Source organism: Myotis nattereri (assembly GCF_964212035.1).
Source record: "Myotis nattereri genome assembly, chromosome: 2".
In the NCBI taxonomy this organism is placed as follows: domain Eukaryota; kingdom Metazoa; phylum Chordata; class Mammalia; order Chiroptera; family Vespertilionidae; genus Myotis; species Myotis nattereri.
Window position 1 is genome coordinate 173,465,287 of NC_138076.1, and position 20,021 is coordinate 173,485,307.

Consider the following 20,021-nt stretch of genomic DNA (forward strand, 5'->3'; position numbering starts at 1 on the left):
GGTTAAGGGCATAGACCCAAGAACTCTTACTCGACCTCATTATCCTGAGGGAAATACAAATCAAAACCAGGATGAGATACTATCTCTCACACCTGTTAGAATGACTGCCACCAAAAAGATAAGTGAAAACAAATGCTGGTGAGGATGTGGAGCAAAGGAAACTCTTGTGTGCTGTTGAGACTGTAAATTGGTGCAGCCACTATGAAAAATATGGAAGCTCCTCAAAAAATGGAATATTATTCAGTCATGAAAAAGAAAAAAAAACCGTCATTTGACACAACATAGATAAACCTGGAGAGCATTATGCTAAGTGAGATTAGCCAGAAAAAGACAAATACTGCATGGTATCACTTATATAAGGAACAAAAGAAGTCAAACTCGTAGAAACAGAGTAGAAAATGGATTGTTTTATTTGACTAACATTTTATTAATTAATGATTTCTCTTCTAATTATGATTTCATAAAATATATTGTTTCCTTCAATATGAAACATTATGTGGGTAAATTATCAAATTACCCAATTTTACATAACAATACCATAAAATTAATTTTAATATTATGTATTCTTTAGCTATTCAGTGCTAAATTTTATCCTAATCTATATTATAAAAAAAAATAACTACTTCCCTATCAAGTAAGCAGCACAGTCAATTGCTCATCTAATCATATGAGTTGAAGATTTATTACCATACCTTTAGGGCAATATAAAATTGTTTAAAAAATTTTAAACCATATAATGAATAATGTTTATTCTTTGGGGTTATTTTTTTTACTTGAAGATAATAATGAATTACCCGAGGTACTAATTATAAAAGGATAAGCTTCTTAAGAACACTCACTATCAACTGCTAAAAAAGAGGGAAGCTGAAAGGTACTGTCCATAAAGCCACTGGACTGTGGAGCGGCCACAATAATTCCCAGGGCTGAGAGAACCAGGCGCCAAATCCATGCCCTTTTCTCCTTTGCGATGCTTTCACATTGGAGTAGAAAGAACAATTCCTTAGGAAAGAATGGAGAAGTGTGTGTTCCTGTCTATAGAAACACACCGCAGTCTGCTAGCAATATAACAGCATGTGTTCTACAAAAGGACAGCCTTCTTAAAACTGCCTTAAAGAGTTCCAGGCAACAAGCTCAATGAGTTCGTCCTTAGGCTTCCTCAGAAAGCCTCACACTGGGGCTACTGTTAATTATTCCAAGCAGCTCTCAGCAAGAGAACTTCAAAGACGTTCCCTGGCCACTTCTCAGTGATCTAGGAAGCTTCTAACTGTCTTTTCACAAAACCATCTACAAAACTTGGAACCACTGAAAACATCTTTCATCTTTCCCATTCCTCTGTGGTTAATCATGTTTTTGTTCAATTCCATGTTCGGTCCAGTGCCATTTTCTACAAATCTGCTCTGCAGGCAAGCATGTGAATTCAGTCAGCTTTACCAGTGTTCAAGTTCAATAACAAAACTATGCATCAGGGTGAAGGCGGACACATGTATTCAGATCCAATTCAAGAATTTCCATAAGCAGAATATGAATCACTGTATTGTAGACTTGGGCTCTTTCTTACCTACAGACTAGAAGAAACAAGTGTAGAGAAATGCAATTTTTTTTTCCGTCTGTTATCACTAGATCACAGATTTTGAAACTTACACAGCAAGTCTTCCCTGGTGATAAAGATGCAAAGAGAAGGAATAGGATGTAACAGGGACAGCCTTCAAGAACTGCCCACCTGGCACCTGAAAAGCCTTTGCATATACACCATAATGCCTAAAATTTCGAGCTCCAAGTCTATGCATTCACTTATTCCATCAAAGAAAATGAACAGATTGCCTGTAATTTGCCAGACACAATGCTAAGAGCAGGAGGGGTGCTGGAACTATTAAGTTCAATAAAATTTTAAACCACATTTAAGAAACCTATACATTTGTGGGAGGAGAAGAACATCAAAGAATAAATACACCACATAGCATATGAAAAATGCAATGAAAGTGAGAGGTATAAAAACCTACTGGCAACAGAGATAAGAGAATAATTCCCATTGGTGGATTTGAGGGGCGGGGCGTCAGGGAGTGGAGGATTTTTGAGGCTACTCAGAAACTTGCCAGTTCCTGAACAGATGTGGGAGTGGGAGTGGGGTGAGAACACCAGGTAAAAAGAAAAGAAGGAATAAAGGCAGAGAGGCGTGAAGATAAGAAAGGGGAGGAGTTTCATGTTACTACAGTTGAGGGGAGTCTAAAAGGGAAAAAAAAATTTTAAAAAAGAATAAAGGTTTTGAAGGCCCATTTTTACTTCTTTAATAAATTTAGATTTTATCCCATTGACAATGTAATGTGAATGAAGGGCCTGATGACCTTAAGGAAAGGAGGGGAAATAAAAAATAAGAAAAGACAACCCTGACAGTAGTAGGCAACTTGAGTTGCAAATGGCTGAGACTGGGTGAAGGGAAAGTTTACTCCCAAAGCGACTGTGCTAGTCAAGGTGAAATGATCAAAACTTGAGAGTCATTAAGGCGCTATCTCCAGTTAAAGTTCAGATACCCAGAGTGGGGCAAATCTATTACTCAAATATCTATCTGTGTTCCTAAAGACAAATGCTACAGAGAAATAAGAAAGAAGATGCCAGATGACTACGATAATTGAAGGAAACAGGAGGGCGAAACACACAAGACATGGCTTATTTTGAAATCTGACCTAAAATCAACTCGGAGCTCAATTTAAAATAAATCTCAGCAATGTACCAGGGGCGTTCCACTCGAAGATGTCAATGTAGGAAGAGGCTGAACTCACCTCCTCCCACAGACATACCAAATCTACACTTGAATATGAAACAATTTCCTCTGGAAAAAAAAAATCCAAGAAATTAAAAATGGTGGAGAGACACCTAGGCATCAGGTAAGTGAAAGGGGACCACAAAGAAGCGGGTAGCAAAGGCAGAGATACATTTTTGCCATAAACTCCATCCCTGGCACAGTGACCCACAATTGGAAACTCAAATCCTGGATCTTCTCCCTGAGCAGTGAGGGTTTGTACCCCACTTTGGGCACCCCAACTATTAAGACTGGCACCTGACAGACTAGCCCCCAAAACACCTGGCTGTGAAGACCAACGTGGAGCTTGGCAAGCAGAGAAATGGCAGATAAAGGCTTGAATGCAGATGCGCCCACCCAGGCCCTCGCACAGAAGCAGCCCTGCCGGTGGGTGGCATCCTCCATGCTCTCCCTCTGCCTTATAGAAGCTGGCAAACACCATCTTTCTCTTTTTTCTTTGTTTTCCTTTATTCTCCCCCCTCCCCCTTTCATTTCCCCGGAGGGCACCATCTTTGCACTCTCGCTCTGCCTCACTCCAAAGCACCAGTAGCTCCTGGAGAGGATCTGCACACACATCTGGCGTCCTGATTTTACATCTGGTGACTCAGCTTTGGTAACTGCTATGAGGGTCCGCCCCTTGATGGCTTGGCTCTGGAGGCCAGCAGGGCTTATGTTCCCGGGCTCCCTGGGATCGTAATCCAAGAGATAGTTCTTAGCAGACAACTGCTCCCAGGGCACTGCCCAGAGCGTGGACAGAAGCTCACCCCTCATCTGCCTGAGGAAGAAGCCTAGTGGCCTGTCCAGGAGCTGTGGCCTGAGGGTAAGGCTTCTGGTTTGGCCCACTCCTAGAGACCATGGAAGGGCTCTCAGGGGACAGAGGCCAGGGGACACCGTCTCTGCTTGCTCTCCTCCAGCTCACTGGGATCTTCCAGAAAGGAGCCCTTCTCTGGGGTCCTGATTTTTGCTGCTGCTGCCCGCGGACACCTCTCCATTGCCTGGTTCTGATGGCCTGAGGGGCCTGTGCTCCCAGTCCCATAGGACTGTAACTGATGGAGAAAGAGTTCTTAAGCTGCCACCACTCCCAGGGCACAGCCAGAGGCAACAGGCCCAGGAGATCAGTCTTCCTGTGCAAGAGGCCATTCGTGTGTCATCCCAGGGGCAGCCTGAGGGGCATGCTTCCCATGGAACACGCCTCTAAGGGCTGACAGGAGCCTTCTGAGACAGTGGAGGGCAGGCACTACCTTCATGGTCTCACTCTGCAGTGATCCAGAGCTCCAGCATCTCTCAGGGCAGGACACTTCTATGTATTTGGTCCCCAGTTTGGGTGGCTGCTGTCCAGAGGATGCCTTTTGGGTCCCATGGGATTGGAACAATGGGGAGACAGTTCTTGGAAGGCTACCATCCCCAGGACACGACACAGAAAGCAGGATGAGCCACCCCCAGCCTTTCTATGAAAGAGACCTACATGCTTGTCCTGGAGTTTCTGCCTTCGGGGAAGGCCTCGGGCTGGAACACATCCAGAGGCTGTGGAAGTGCTCTCAGGGAACACAGGCCAGAGAGTCCATCTCTGTACACTCCCTCTGCTTCGATACAGCTCCCCAGTATCTCCCAGAAAGGAACGTATATACTCATCTGGATTTCCATACCTGCCACCCAGGGAAAACCTATGGATCGCCTGGCCCTGGTGGTCAGCAGGACTTCTCCTTGCTGCCCCACAGGACTGTATGCATTTGCATACCTTAAAGGCTCCCAGCTAAGGATCTGGCTTCCAATAAACTGAATCTAGGTAATGACTGAGATTCCACCGCCGCTGTGGGATACTGGCAGGTCTTGGCATATAGCCTGTATTAAAAATAAAATAGCATACTTGGACAGTCGATAGAAGATGGTGCTCTCTTATATGCACATATTCTACTATTTTCCTAAATAACCCTTGTCATGCTTTCTCAAAAAGAATTGAACTACCACTTGGAGAACAGGAACACTAAAGCAAACCTCCAATGTCATTCCACTAAGACTAGGTGGTGACGCCCATTTATGTTTGGAACAAGTGAAGCAGCAGCTTCACACTAGAGCCTGCTTGGCCTCTCCCACATGAGTTACTTGGGAGCTGAAAACTGATGTTATTGCTCCTTCATAACACAGAGTATGCCATCTGGCATCTATAGGAACTTAGTAAATAGTTGTTGAGTAACTGAATTAAATCATGAGTGTATAAAGTTTTCTCTCAACAGCCCTTTTTGCATCTGACTGTCCATATGAATATGTGAAAACTGTACAATTTGAAACTTCCTACATTTATGCATCCAAACTGTGGTGCCGATGGAAATGGGAATCACTGAAAGCTGGGAGAGAGTGACCTGGATTCTCCACAGAAGGAAAATACCCACCCCTGTATTGGCTCTGTGCCCTGGAGAAGAAAGGACCTTGCGTAAACTGAATGAGACACATCAGGCTCACAATAGTGGCTTCCAAAACCCTGCCACGTGCCAGGCCCTTTGCGTACACAGTAACTATGAACGGCACAGAAATTGAGGCACAGCTGGCTTGCTCAGGGCCACACACACTTCAAGAGAGGCTGAACAGGAATTCCAGCCAGATTGCCTCAATTTCAGTATTCACCCTCTTCCCGCTTCACCACAGTAATTTTCAAGAGACATTAAACATATAATTATGTAATAACTAGATCATGATGTTAAAAATATACTCAATGTAAGTAACATTTAATCATGATTACAGATCTCATTAAAATGCAATTCTTTACTTGCACTAACACGATTGCTTTTAGTTCTTAATTCTTTCAGATAATCAGTCAATGTTGTTTGAACAGTTAAAATACACTTATAAAATGTGGAATGACAATGTATTATTGAAGAGTTTAGTGATGTGTTCGAATTGATCAGCAATTTGCAAAAAAAAAAACAAAACAACAAAACACACACACACACACACACACACACACACACACAAAACAACTAATGGTCCACCAGATTTACAAGTGATCTACTAAAGTGAAAACTTGCAAATGCTTTTTATGCATACATAGATTGGCATGGCTGCTCTGAGGTAGTACAGTGCACTGTGCCATCAGGCACATACAGCTGTAGCACATCATAGATCTGCTTCAACAGCATTCCTCCATGTTCAGCTCAGATCTGCATTTAAATTTCCTGCATTAATAGCTGTAATAGAACTGTGCAGAGCCTTAGGCAAATAAACATGATAACCACCAATGATTTTGACTATAGCAGTGCAGAGTAGTCACATAAAATGCAGAAGATAGAACATTACAGGAAAAAAAAGTGTAGCTGGCAATCTGGAATAGTTAAGAAATTCTTGTTGAGACATAGCATTTGTCAAGTTCTTTCTGCTAGTATTATACTCAGCACTTTCTAGAAAGTGCCACCCTGACATTGTTCAATGTGGGAACTGTTTCTAAAGTAAATGAAAATGCCTTGGGTGCTACATTTCATCATGATTTCAAGCTCAATACATAGAAGATATTTTACTATGTCCACTAATAAAAAAGTCTGCTTTCTGCTCCAAATTGTTCATCTCACAGACTGCACAGACTTCCACCCCCAATCCCTGGTCTCCAAAAGCTGGGAGACACCACACAGACTTGGCTAGGAGCTGGAGGAGGCGTAAGAAGAAAGTGTGAGCAAAGACCCATGAATGACTATCCACCCTCTATTCACTTTCCCCACTCTGGGGTCATGATTGCACCCCAGTCAAAATAATGTTGCCGGTAGAAATGGGGTCCTTTCACAGAATTGTGAGGAGAGCATTTCAGGTGACGCACTCATGGGATGATGTAGTGCAGCGGAAAGGATTACTGAAACTGGAGCAAATGCAAAGGACCATCCTGGGTTCAGCTCTTGTCCCTCTGGGGCCAAAGCCCACCCTAGTCTTCATCAGGCCCAGAAATAAGGCCAGTGTCCAAAAATTCTGTACCATGCCATGGCAGTCCAGTTTAATCTCTGTCCCCATCTGGCCAGCTTAGTCTGTTCTTGGCTGCACCTCAACAGTGCCCAGGCCTGCGCTTGGAGCCCAGCTCCTGGGGGGTCACAGGCGGCTGCGAGTCCCACATGGCTGCTATGGAGCAAGAATGAGGATGCTCATGCACAAATGTGATTGTTACCAGGCAAGAGAGCGCCAGAGCTTTGTTAAACCTGGATTACAGGATCTGGGCTTGAGAAAGATCAGGCACTTTTTCAAAATAACCAATCAATTTTCCAGTCCTTTGCAGGGTTTGTGCTCAGCCCTCCCTCTAACCAATCCCTTTCCTGGATCTTCTCTAATCCGACCCTTTTCCCAGGCTAGACACCTCCCCTTTATGGCTGCCACCCTGGCTTCTACTGCGCATGCACTCAGCAGAGGACTTTCCCCTTTCTTATTTTCTGTCTCCCTCAGAAATCCCGGCTAATGACCGGTCTTGATGGGGGATTCCTTTTGCTTCCTTTCTTTATTAACATCTAGCTACCTATGCTAACAATAATAGATGAAGAGTTGCTGACAGCGGCAGGGAACTCTGATTCTCAACTCCCCTTGGGCATCTAACATGATGATACTTCAGTAATGCTACTGCCCTCTTCGAGAATTGTGCCTGAGCCTCTGATAGTGGGTTCTTTGAGTCGGGAAGGGGTGGAAACAGCATGCAAAAGACACGGTTATTTAGATCTACACTCTGGTGAATTCCTGGCCTACGTGAACCGCTGTTACCACTAGAAAGTGGTAAATATGGTTTCTCATGGAACTGACTCCAAAACTACATTTGCTTTGTTTTATGTGAAAAATATGACATAGATTTACCTTATGACTGTGATTGTTTTACATTTAAGATCCTTGAATTGATTTGATCAGCTTCCCTGGAATACAGACTATTAAAAATATTATTTTGGAAACTGTTAGCCTTTGTTAAAGTTTGGCAAAATTATTATATCTAATATTTTTATTAGAATTAGTAAAATCTCCTTAACCAATAGAACCAAATTTTTAATCACATATCTCCTTTCTCCTTCAACTGAATGATTTAAATTTTATTTTATAAGAACAATTCATAACCCGTTGTAATGTGTGCTTTCAGCAATTAACTTGCCAGAATATTTTCAGCATGTATTCACTGTAAGTAAAAAGTAAATTGTCTAACAGTTTCTTTTTTTAAAATTTCAGTCATATATCACTGAATTCAAAGCACTTGGCCATATGTCAGACTGTGGCAGGTAGGTCATATGAGTAGTTTCATAATATATGAACGAACTATTGGTGCACTTTATACTTCTAACAAGTTTATTTGTTGAACTATAGTTAAATCAGCATGGCCATTTGAAATTCACATTAGTTCAGTAAACAAATCACTGAGCACAAAAAAACACACACACAAAAAAAAAATCCCCTATTTTAAAATCTCTTTTTCTGCCGCTGCACATTTTAAATTAATCAATATATTTCTTATCAGTCTTCCACTGCTAAAAAATGTGAAAAGTTAACTGGCCCCACAATGGCAGATGAACTAAAAAGCATCAAATATTTTTAATTGGTATATTGGCATCTTTTACACACACATATGCACAAGAATAAACATGCTGCTTATTTAAATGTATATATAAAAAAGAAAGTCAGACAAATATCTATTTACTCTGAAAAGATGATGGCATCACTGGACAACTAAATATGAGTGATTTATTTATAATAATCTCCCTTCCAAACTATTTCATGCTATTTAACAGACAACATTCCAGAAATATACATATCGTCTAACTTATTTCTTAACTGCAAATGCGGTCATATGAATCTATGTTAGAACTATAACAAAATATGCATATTATTAGTATATCTTGGCATAAAAGACATGTTTATAAATCCTATCAATGAGGAAAATTTCAACCTCTTGTCATTTACTGCTAATATATGCATGTTGAGGTGATATTACAGCTACAGCAGGTTATAAATCATAGTTTAGATTTCCAGGTTGATGTCTTTGATCTTTATCTTATATGATTTAAATAAGGTTATTTTGATATATATTAGTAATTGTCTATGATAGATGTCTAGATGAACTTCATTTATCAGCCATAGTTTTTATAGAATTACTTCTTTCCATTAACAAAACCAATAAATTTTTGATACTATACCAAAACATAAGACAAATTCTTCTTCCTCTTTTTGAAGGCAACATTAATGAAGCATGCATAACATTGTTACATAGTTAGAATAAATTATTTTCTAAATCCCTAGTACATGTTTCTATTGTGTGTATCTGTAAGTTTGTGTGTTAATTCAATATATGTATTCAATTCCACCAGCCCTTCCAAGAGTATCAAATGCATGCCTTCCTTTTCCATCTAACTGGAAAAACCAAAAGTCTTTAGACATAAGGCAGAAAGCAAAAAGGACAAATGCTTTTGTTTGAATTATGTTGCCCTTTAAATTATACCGCACAAGTACAAGTAGAAATAGAACAATTCTAACTTTAGAAACTGTAGCATATAAATGTCTCCACTAGGCAAACTGTCAAGTCAACCTGGATAGCGTCAGTGAAAGTAGGTCTGTCCTTTCTTGGCTATAAAACTGGAAGGAGAAAATCTTGTTACCAAGGGCCTCTTCAAACAAAAATCGGTTTTGAAGCCAAAGCATCTCTTCTCTCTTCCTCAAAGTGCCTACTCAGTTAATTTCTAAATGTTATGAGACCTTTTTTTTTTTTTTTCCAAAAGAGAGAACTATTGGTTCTTCTATACTGTTTACCCCTATCCTAGGTAAAATTATTCAAAGTTCAAAATTTTAATGAAAAAAAATGAAGATCTAAAACTCTATTCAAAGTATAATAAAGGAAAACAGTCTCCATCAAGATAGTTTATAGAAGCATTCATAAAGATAACATTAGTGAGTATGTAACCTAGAATAAGTAGAATTTCCCCAAAAGAATGGCAGAGTCAAATACACCTTCCAAATTTCTATTCAGCCTTTACTAATACATTGGGAATAATCCCATTGACAGCAGTACCCTAGACATTTTCAGTAACACTAAATAATACTATCTCAACCAGTTAAAATTCCAAAAGCACTGGGTTGGTGAATGGCAGTGTGACTCAAAATTCCATTATCATAGCCCAAATTTCAATAACTTCATAGCATTTACTTTGCCAACCCCGAATACCACAATACAGCTACAACATACACTCCAGAAAATGACGAGTTCCCATCAGGTTTTTGCAATAGGAAAAAAAAGTGCTTCCTTTCTTTTTTATGTAAAAAAGACAGGAAGAAGATAACCATATTAACTAAAAAGTACTAAAAGACATTTATAAATAAATCACACTCTACATAATATACTAATCTCAGGTTTAAAAATAGTAAATTTCCTCACTAAAATGTCCTTCAGCAGATATCTATCATCCTTTTTTTGAAATGTTATACAAATGAATCCCTTAATTATCACATAACTACCTTCACAGTTATTGGGGATAGACAATTATTAAAATAGAGATATTAATTAACACATTTAGAAACTTCATTAACACATTTAGATTTATTATTTTATCCCAATATCTAATAATTAATATAGGTGAGATATGCACTATATACTCTAGTTCAATATACATTCTAATAAGTACCACGCCAAGGTAAAGCAGTAAGTTTGGAAATTTAAAATGTCAAATATTTCTGCCACGAATCAGGTTTGTGTTTTATTATTGTCTTACCTCAATGATTTTGTCATGAATCTCCAAGCCTTCTGCTCTGTCAGCAGGTCCATTTTTCAAAATTTTTGAAACATAAATTCCTTCTCTTGATATTTCTTCTTGATCATTCTATTAAAAATATAACCATTAGCAGTAAGAAAGATGTAAACAAAGTTTTTAGTTGGATCAAGGACAATTTAGTAAATGTCTCACTGCCAACCCTTCTTAACATGCAACTCTATTTCTTAACTGGGGATTTGACACTGAATTTTAACTTAACACCCGTCATTCATCAAGATGTCAGCTTTAATGAATGAGTCCAGCATCTCTGGCCAGATTATCTATTTACCTCATGTTTTCAAGTGTACATAAGAAACTATGGGGAAAGGGCATGTACAAGGCGATATCAACAGGCTCCTCAGTATGATTTATAGAGCATCTCATTTCTAAAGGAAGGGTGTAATTTAAAAAGGTTGTAAGTTAAAGAAAACAAAAAGCATATCCAGTCTCACTATATAATTGGTTTGAGATGTGGTTATAGTCTTCAAATTATAATTTAGCCTCATAATGTGACAGATTTGGGAATATAGCTCTGACTGTTTCTAGTCACAGGGAAGACTGGGAGCTTGCTGAAGTGTGAAATCCCAAAGGATCAACTCTAAGGTGAAAGAGAACCCATTCAAAGCTAATCGTTACACATTTCCAGGTGTAATGAGCCTAATGATCGAGTAAACCTCAAACATATAGCCAATATGGTACAAGTAGTACATGTTAGCCAGTCCCAGGAAACCAACTACAGTGCAAAACTTATTTAGGGAAAATGCCCAATATCTTATAATAATACAGCATATAATTTTAAATGCCATTTCACTTCATGGCAGGTTAAATAACATTTTTCTCCTTAATTAGTCTTCCTCAGCATGAATTTTAAGAGGCTCTAAAAAATGGCCAATGTCACCCAAATGTCAAACACCTAACTAGCATTCATAACAATATTCCTTAGGGGAAAATGAAACAAAAATTATATGATGAAAAGACATCTATTTTTTCCATAATAAATGGGGACTGTCCTAGAGACAGAAGCAAAGCAGTCATTAGTTGCTAGGTTTTTTAGATGCTAAACACAAAGAGGAAATATGCCATTGCCATCCTGACCTAAATAGAGCATATGGCCAACAACTCTAAGACAGTTCCCCTGGACAACATCTGCATTGCAGGATGCAAAAATTTCACAGCAGTTTATTGAGAAAATTAAAGAACATGATTTTTTTTTAAAGCTTCACCACCTTTTTTTAGTTAGAGTGAAAATTAAGTTGATGTAGTATTTAAAGGATATGCTAGAACTTTGTAACGTCAGCACAGAATACGGTAAAGATTATAACTCATGCATTTTGAAAACAGTTGACATTCATGTAGAAAGTATTATTCATTCAATTAAATAAAAGAATTGATTTGCAGAGTCAAAAATATTTCAAACCTGCTCTTGTCCTTTAACATGGCATTTCCTATGTAACTGTGAAAACAATATCCCTTATTTCAAAACTGATTTTAATGGTTCATTCATTCATTCAGCATATACTGCCTGGTCTGTGTAAGCATCTGAAAACTGACCAACTTAACATAATCAATAGGAGGTGCAAGCAGGCAATACAATTGCCTAATATCATTAAATAGAAATTGCCTATACACATTACTATGAAATAGGTTTATTTAAGAAATTTGCCAATGGTGCCATACAAGGTAGATAAAATATGAAATGTACTATTTTCTTTTTAAGTAGTAAAGAGAAGGAAGTTTTTAGCTGTTTTGCTTTGCTTTTCTAAAAAGATATATAGGTATGTACAGGAATATTTGCAATAAGGAAACTATTTAATCACAAGCATAATTTTAAAGATAAAACCAGATGCTTTTTGTACTAAAAATCCACAAATGAAAACTAAAGTTATTATTTTATAAGCAAAGAATGAGCTATGCATTAACAAGGTGGGTTACCTGATTTGGTCGACCTCCTATAATATTGAATCCCAAAGTGTCATTTTCTCGTTCTAATAGAATGGTGAATGGCTTATGTTCTCCACCCTGGAAGAAAGGGGATAAAATAGCAAACTCCGTAAAAATATACATAAAAATAAATAAATTCTAGAGTAAAGCTCCCCCCCCCCCCCGCCACTGTAAATAAATTAACATTTAAAAGGGGGAAAAACTTACAATTAAGGATGGCTGAATTTGAGGGAAGGTTAATTTATTCCTAAATTCACTTTGAAAGTGTGTATTTGAAGGAAACAACCATGCATGTGAGAAAAATAACTATTTTCAACTAAATGGCATTGCATTTTTACACATTAAGCAGCTTTTATTCTAATGCATTCATTGTTTAATTCTGACTTCACTGTAATTTAAAACAGAATTCTGATTTAGCTTTGCAAGTGTTCTTATTCTTTCCCTCTATTCCAAAGGAGTAAGATACATTGTTAAAGGATCTGAGAATTATTCTATGTAAAAATTTCACCTCGAAAAGTCTGAATGAATAGTGAACTATTTATACATTTCTTTCCACTCAACTATTTGGATTATTATTGTCATACAGGATATGACAGGTTACAGGAATCCTAATTTTAAATAGTATTCTTATTGGGTTTTGCATAACTCCTGAAGATTAGATTAAAAAAAAAAAAAAAACCACCAGAGGGGAGTTAAATACATAGGAATTATATCTGCAACCTGTTCATTAATAAAGACTATTTTAAAAATAAGATGAATTAGTGCCAGGCTAGAGGAGTTTGTTATGTTTATGGCTATGGATGTTAACTATCCTAAGATATCATATGTTTGGCAACGGGCAATTACTTCAGAATGATAAAATCGCATAAGCATCTTTACCGCTGCTACCCTCATAACCCCTGTCCCCAGGAGCTTTTCCCAGGCAGCGCGCACAGCAGCCCCTACTGGTGGTGGGAAAATATTTCTGAGGAGCACAGAGAAGCCTGATAATTAAGTCTGCAAATCATGGGCAGTTTTTCCTCACTTCTGAGGCCATAGCTTGACTTTTTGAATGGACTTCTCCGTCATATAATTCTAGCTGTTACTCCTTTCCATCAGCTATTGCTTCTCTAAGACCTTGAAACCCGAGCTGGCACTACAAAGCATATTTCTGGCTTCTCTCTAGCTCTTCTCACTTTGTAAGTTTATCTGGATAGAAATAGGATAGAGAAAGAATAATAGATAGTATCCAGTCTTTTCATTAAGCAGTGATTAAGCAGTGTGCTTCCGTTTATCAGAATAGAAACATTTTAGCCCTTCACATTTCTTTCTTTCTTTCTTTTTTTTTTTTTTTTTTTTTTAGGTGCAAGGGCAGAAGCGTCTTAAGTCCAGGCCTGAGTTGGAGGGAGTCCCAAATGGGAAGCATCGGGGTTGCCCCTCCCCAGAACCAGGACGCTGAAGAATGGAAACAGCTCCTTGAATGGAGTGCAAGTCCTGCTAAACCCCTGCTCACCATGGCAGCGGCCAACAATGTCAAACACTGTGCAGAAGTCCTCCAGAAGAGAAGTAACAGCTTTATAAACAAGGGGTGCTGCAAAGAGGCTTGTTTATTCGGTCTAAAAGCAGGCAGCCCAAGAGCACAGAGCACAGTTGGGGCCAGCAGCTTCCACAAAGAAGGGAAACAGCCGCTGCAGGGGGAGGGGGGGGGGGTAGTGCGGGGGGGGGGGGGGGGCGGCGGGGAGGGGTTTCTTTAACCCCAGATGGATGTAGCTGCTCCCAGACTTGGTTCCCCAAGTCACTCACACACACACACACACACACACACACCACCACCACCACCACCACCACCACCACCAATACTGAAACAAGAAGGCAGGTGAGGGTTATTAAGGGAAGGTGGGGGTGATGCAAAGAACTCTTCAGGTCTAAAACAAATATCATCTCTTAATCTCTTAACTCTAGTTCCCCACATCCCTGACGTTCCCTGCACTGAGTAGAAGGTGGCTGATATGGGCAGTGTGACAGGGAAACCAAGTCATTCGGAGCCAATTGGGGGGGGGGGGGGGCTTACTTAAGCAGGCCTCAGGGTGCTGGCGCAGTTGGAGAGGGAGGCAGGGGTGGAGAGGTCCCTGCTTCCTGGTCTCAGGTAAGGGCCAATGGTACAAAATATAGGCAGAGAGGGTAAGGGCAGGAGTCAGAAAGAGGGGGGAACAAGGTTTCTGGGTGAGCAAATGAGTGTTCCTAATAACCTCCTTCTTCGTGGAAAAGTTGGAATTGAAGCTGTTTAACTCTTCCCAGTCCTCATATAACCAGAAAGGGAGCAATCCTTGCTGACTTCACTACTGAGACATTGGGAAGATGAAGAATAAATAGTATAGTATCATCATCGGGGCGGGTGGATGGGTCCTCCTGCATGGAAAGGAAGGGCATCCATCACCTTCCAGGGAGTCCTGAACTACAGAACGCACCTTCCTCTTTCCACCCCGACCGATCCTTCCCCGGGGGCCTCGCCCTCCGCGCTTACCGGGCCGTGGCCGCCGCCCAGGTCCCTGGCGAAGTTGCGGACGTGAGCCATGTACTGGGCGAACTTGTCCCGGTACCTGCCGGCCGCCAGCTGCACCTCGCCCTGCAGCGCCCCGAGCTGCGCCAGCAGCGCCTGCTCGCGCCGCCTCCAGGCGAGCACTCGTGGCCCGGGCCCCCGCCCGCTCCCGCTCCCGCAGCAGCCGCCCGGCAGCCCCCCGCGCGCGCCCCCGCCCCGGCCGGCCCCGCGCGCCGCTCCGCCGCCCCCCCGCGCGGGCACGTCCTCGCCGCCGCGGCCGCCCGGCCCCGAGACGCAGCCCCCGCGGCGGGCCGCGCCGAAGTCCCCGCGCGCGGCGGGCGCCTCCAGCTCGTGCGGCCGGACCGAGCGGCCGCCGCCGCGGGCGCGGGCACGGGGATCGCCCTGGAGGCGCAGCTGGCGGAGGAGGCTGCGCAGAGGCAGCACCCGGTACAGCTCGCCGGGCGCCAGGGGCTGGCACTGCAGCGGGCACCGGCGCCGCCGCGCCGCCCAGGGCAGCAGGCAGCTGGCGCAGAAGACGTGCCCGCACGGCGTGCACAGGGGCTCGTCCAGCAGCCGGCCGCACAGCCCGCACTCCAGCTCCGCGCCCGCGGCTGCGGCGAAGCGCTCCAGGGCGAAGCCCATGGCAGGGATCGGGGGTCAGGGGACGCGGATGCGGAGTCCACTTCCTCCGAGCACCCTTGTCTCCCCGGGGTGCCCCTGAGACAGCGCCCCCGCTGTGGCCCCGGCTGCTCGGAGAAGGGGGGGCGGGGGGCGCGGGCAGGAGGAGAAGGTTGGGGGGGGGTTGTAGTCTCAGAGTTTGGCGTGAAGTTTTCAGGCTCCAGCTAAGTCCCCTGGCTCCGCCGTATTGACGCTAATAGAAGCCACCTCAAGTGATGCCCCCTACCCCCCTTAGCTGCTCTGCAATTTATATTCTTTCAAATTGTGTCCGCGGAGGGCGAGGCCAGCTCTCAATAGCCCTTGGGGAAAGGGTGCTCCACTTCGCCTACACAGAACCTCAAGCAGCCTTCCCGCAGAAATAACTTCCAATTCCACCTGAACATAAGCTCCAGGGAAGCAGAATCTTTATTGTCCATGAGGTTGTCCATTCCATTGAGTCCTCATCACTCCGCATCAAGTCGATCTGCAATAAATGTGTTGGAATTCGATGCACTTTTGTTCTTTCAAAGCAATCAACTACAAAATCACCAGCTAGGTGTGTCTGCCAGCTTAGGGCCATCACTGTGAGGTATCTACAGAGCCCGGTTTCTCAGATCACCATGCGGAAATCAGTGAGATTCATGAGGCAGATGATGACTGGCAGCCGCGATGGGGAGCAGGCCAGGTGCTCTCGCCTTAGGAAACCTCTCTCAGGGAGAACTTGAAGCACCATGCAAGGCCTCCAGCCATGTGAGCAGGACGGGATGCTGTTACCGTGCACTGGGACTCCTGGTTCAATCACCACACATCTACTTCCGCAGGCATTTACACCGGGAAGGGAATGCGACCTTTTGGGCACCTGGAAAGGTGAATTAAAGGGAAGGATTGTGAAAGAGAGCAGTGACATCACAAATAAAGTCTTACTAGTTGCTTCGCTCTACTTACCCTGAATATACAGTTTAGGTCCAAAGTGCTTCCTCCCCCAGTTTGATTCTTCAAAGTGGGTAGCGTGCCAGGCCTTGCTTAAAACATGCATCAAGGAGAGCCTGCAAGCTCTCCTTCCCCAGCTTCCTTCACCATCTTCTGAAACTTAGGAACCTAAAGCAACCCTATCACCTGGATACATACCACTTCCCGTCCTTATCCTGCAACTACTTCCACAGGCCCGAGGATGGGCTCCCTAAATTAATCAGTGATGATTCCTCATGGCCAGCTGAGCCGTTTGCCCAGAAAGCTGTATCCTCATGTCTAGCACCAGTAGCTCTCAGTTGAAACACAGGAACAAGGCTCCAGTCTTTGCCCTTTAAATCCTTGGAGCTAAGGGAAGAATTAGCAATGGCTAATAATAGAGGCTAATAAGAACCTTCTGGGCCTTCTTTCTGTTTGAAAGATGAGATTTTATTAGAGTAGTTCAATAGCAGTGGGGATCCTGGAGTGATTTGCTAGATATTTGATATGCTTTTAAACTTGTTTCAAAATAAGATGCTCTAGTCCACATTTTCTACATATAGATATATGATAAAATAACATTTGCCACAATGCTGCAAATTTCCCCCTTCACTTTGGCCTTTCACAAAGTAAACAAACAATAATTCCCAAATAAATAAGAAATCATTTAACATTAGTCGCATGAGCATATGCTTGTGAATTGCATAGGCTATCCAAAGGAGCATGTTATAGAATTTATTCAAATAACCTGGGCCAGAGGGTTCTGTTCCATCTTCTTTATTTTAGTTACAGAAAAAGCTGTGACTTATAGCTGTGAGTTTATAGCTAGGGCTTGACATTTATTTCACAATAAGCATGATGGTAGTGAGAATGTTTTTAAGAAAAGGAGAGAAGAGGTGAAATCTGAAAATGTTCAGTTGAGATATTATAAAACTGAGACATGCAGTTAGTTGAAAACAACAACAACAACTACATATCACAATGGTTATATGATGAGTTTGGTCAACCCATGTAATTCCTGTAGCAAAACAAGGGTCCTGAGCCGATTTTGTTACGAGTAATTCCAGGATGTATAACATTTTGATTGAAGAGAAGATGGATGTCAAAAACCTTGTCTACAGAGACTCACAAGTTAAAAATGAGAACATGTGAAGCGAAGCCAAGTAATGAAGGACACCAAAAGGGAGCTTAGGAAAATCTGTTACATGAGAAAAGGCAAGCGTGGGTGCTTCCAAGAGAGTTAATTGCTAGGATGAAAACATTATGAGGTGAACGCTGAGGAAACGGACACACCTACATGAAGCTGCTGGGCTCTTCCCATATGAAAACATTGCAGCATAATAAACCTGTGACATCAGTTGAGCTAACTAGTCTGATTTCCCTTCCCAGACTATAAAAGATTGTTCTATAAATTAGGAAAAGTGTAGTATCTCAGAAAAGCTTAGCTGAGCTGGAAACCTGGAGCCCAATTAGATGGAAGTAACTGGGTAAACAAAGAAAGCACTTGAAATAAGTTTAAATTACCCACGAATATTTCAGCAAAACAGATTCAGTAACACTGAAATATCTTTTTCCAAATAAGAAAAATTACCACCTTGCATCAATAGCTTGGGCATGTCCTTAGGCCTTCACTGATCAGAATTATCTATTAAGAATCCCTGGCTAGTGAAAGCTGCAGGCTCAAAAGCAACATTGTCTTTCTTCTTGCTGCAGGTTGTGGCCAAGACCAGGCCTGTCACCTTTCTCATAACCTTCCATTCAGACTGAACCTGAGACTATGCTTTGCCAACTGAGATTCAATGGGGAGACAATAAATATACTTCTTTCATCTGCAAGCCAAGGAACATGGCTGAACTCAAAATATTTTAAGGTAACCAGTGTTTGGTTAGGTATTTTCAGCATAGGAACTAGTTTTTGTTTTAATCCACTGTCAGGGCTCATATATTCATGAAAATAGATAAAGAATTTACTTACTTGCTATATTCTTTGGGCCAATTTCTAGAGCAGTAATGAAAGTGGGCATGTCTGTGAGTGTCTCCAGTGAGAAGAGTGAGTCATCCCTACTTCCAAGGATGAATAGGGAATCTGAGAGTTACTGATTGTTAAGTCAAATGCTAAAAGACCTAATACTGAAATACTATATTCCAAGACTCAGAAATGATGAATGGAGAGGTGAAAAGGAGAAAGAGATAATTTTTTCCACCCCATGCATAGATAATACCTTAAGTCAACTCATTTGTGATTTTTTAAATGCTGTCTCATGCATTTGATTGAGAATTATGAAGTCAGGAAGCTTGAAGAAATTTTTCAAAGGAACAAATAAAGCATTTCTTTAATTCATACATGTTTAGATAGTCCATTTTGGCACTTTCAACAAAACAGTAATTTTTAAATCTTCTATTATACGACCTTAAAATCTCATCATTTATACTTCCTTTTCCCTGATTCCCTGGTCATAAATCATGAATTACTATTATGGTCTGTAACCATATACATTTCTCCAAAGTGCCCCAAATTTAAGCTGTAACTATCTATATAAGATTACCCTGATAGGCGAAGTAAAAATACCCAGTTATTTGAGGTCAAAATGTTCCTGTGGAAGACATTTATTTGTATTATTGAAGTTAACATTCATTTCTGTTCTTTATATTATTTACACTTAGTAGCATAAATAAATGTGTTTATAAAGCATGAGATAATAAGGTCAACTTGGAACTATTTAAAAATCCTAAACTTGATTAAAACAATAAAAGATGCTTTAAAGTTGAGTTATTTGAAAGCTCATTAAGAATGAGGATGCTATGCCGAAACCGGTTTGGCTCAGTGGATAGAGCTGCGGACTGAAGGGTCCCAGGTTCGATTCCGGTCAAGGGCATGTACCTGGGTTGCGGGCATATCCCCAGTAGGAGATGTGCGGGAGGCAGCTGATCGATGTTTCTCTCTCATCGATGTTTCTAACTCTCTATCTCTCTCCCTTCCTCTCTGTAAAAAATCAATAAAATATATTTAAAAAAAAAAAAGAATGAGGATGCTATTTTTACAAGATAGGCTGATGACATACTATGTCAGGGAAGACGCACTCTGGATGTGCATTTCACTCTGAAAATTACAGAACTGGCCAAACCCAGAGAACATAGAGCAATATCAGTCATTATGATTTCCGTCTGTCGGCACGTACTCCACTAGAAGTTATTTTCTATTACCTTCCTTTTCAACTACCTTTGGCAAAATGAAGAATTTAAAGGGGCATCATGACAGTGCAGAATGCCATTTTCAAGAAGAATAAAATGATATGAACAAAACTATTGTGTACAGCAAAATACAGTAAATGATTTATAGTAATTGTGCAGTCTCTGTGGGATGAAATATCAGACAGCACAGAATGAAGAATTGGAAGGAAGCCAAGTTAAAGTGAAATATT

The 20,021-nt window shown here is 41.3% G+C and overlaps 1 protein-coding gene across 1 annotated transcript in view; it reads right to left on the minus strand.

Moving 5' to 3' along the window:
* Nucleotides 1–15,637, minus strand: part of PDZRN4 (PDZ domain containing ring finger 4) — a gene marked incomplete at its 5' end in the record, with an annotated part of 347,855 nt that extends 332,218 nt beyond the window's left edge. The window contains 3 exons of the mRNA XM_081082843.1: nucleotides 10,498–10,605; nucleotides 12,469–12,555; nucleotides 14,981–15,637. Of these exons, the coding sequence (XP_080938969.1) occupies nucleotides 10,498–10,605; nucleotides 12,469–12,555; nucleotides 14,981–15,637 (852 nt within the window). The remainder of the gene's footprint in view (nucleotides 1–10,497; nucleotides 10,606–12,468; nucleotides 12,556–14,980) is intronic.
* Nucleotides 15,638–20,021: the final 4,384 nt, after the last annotated feature.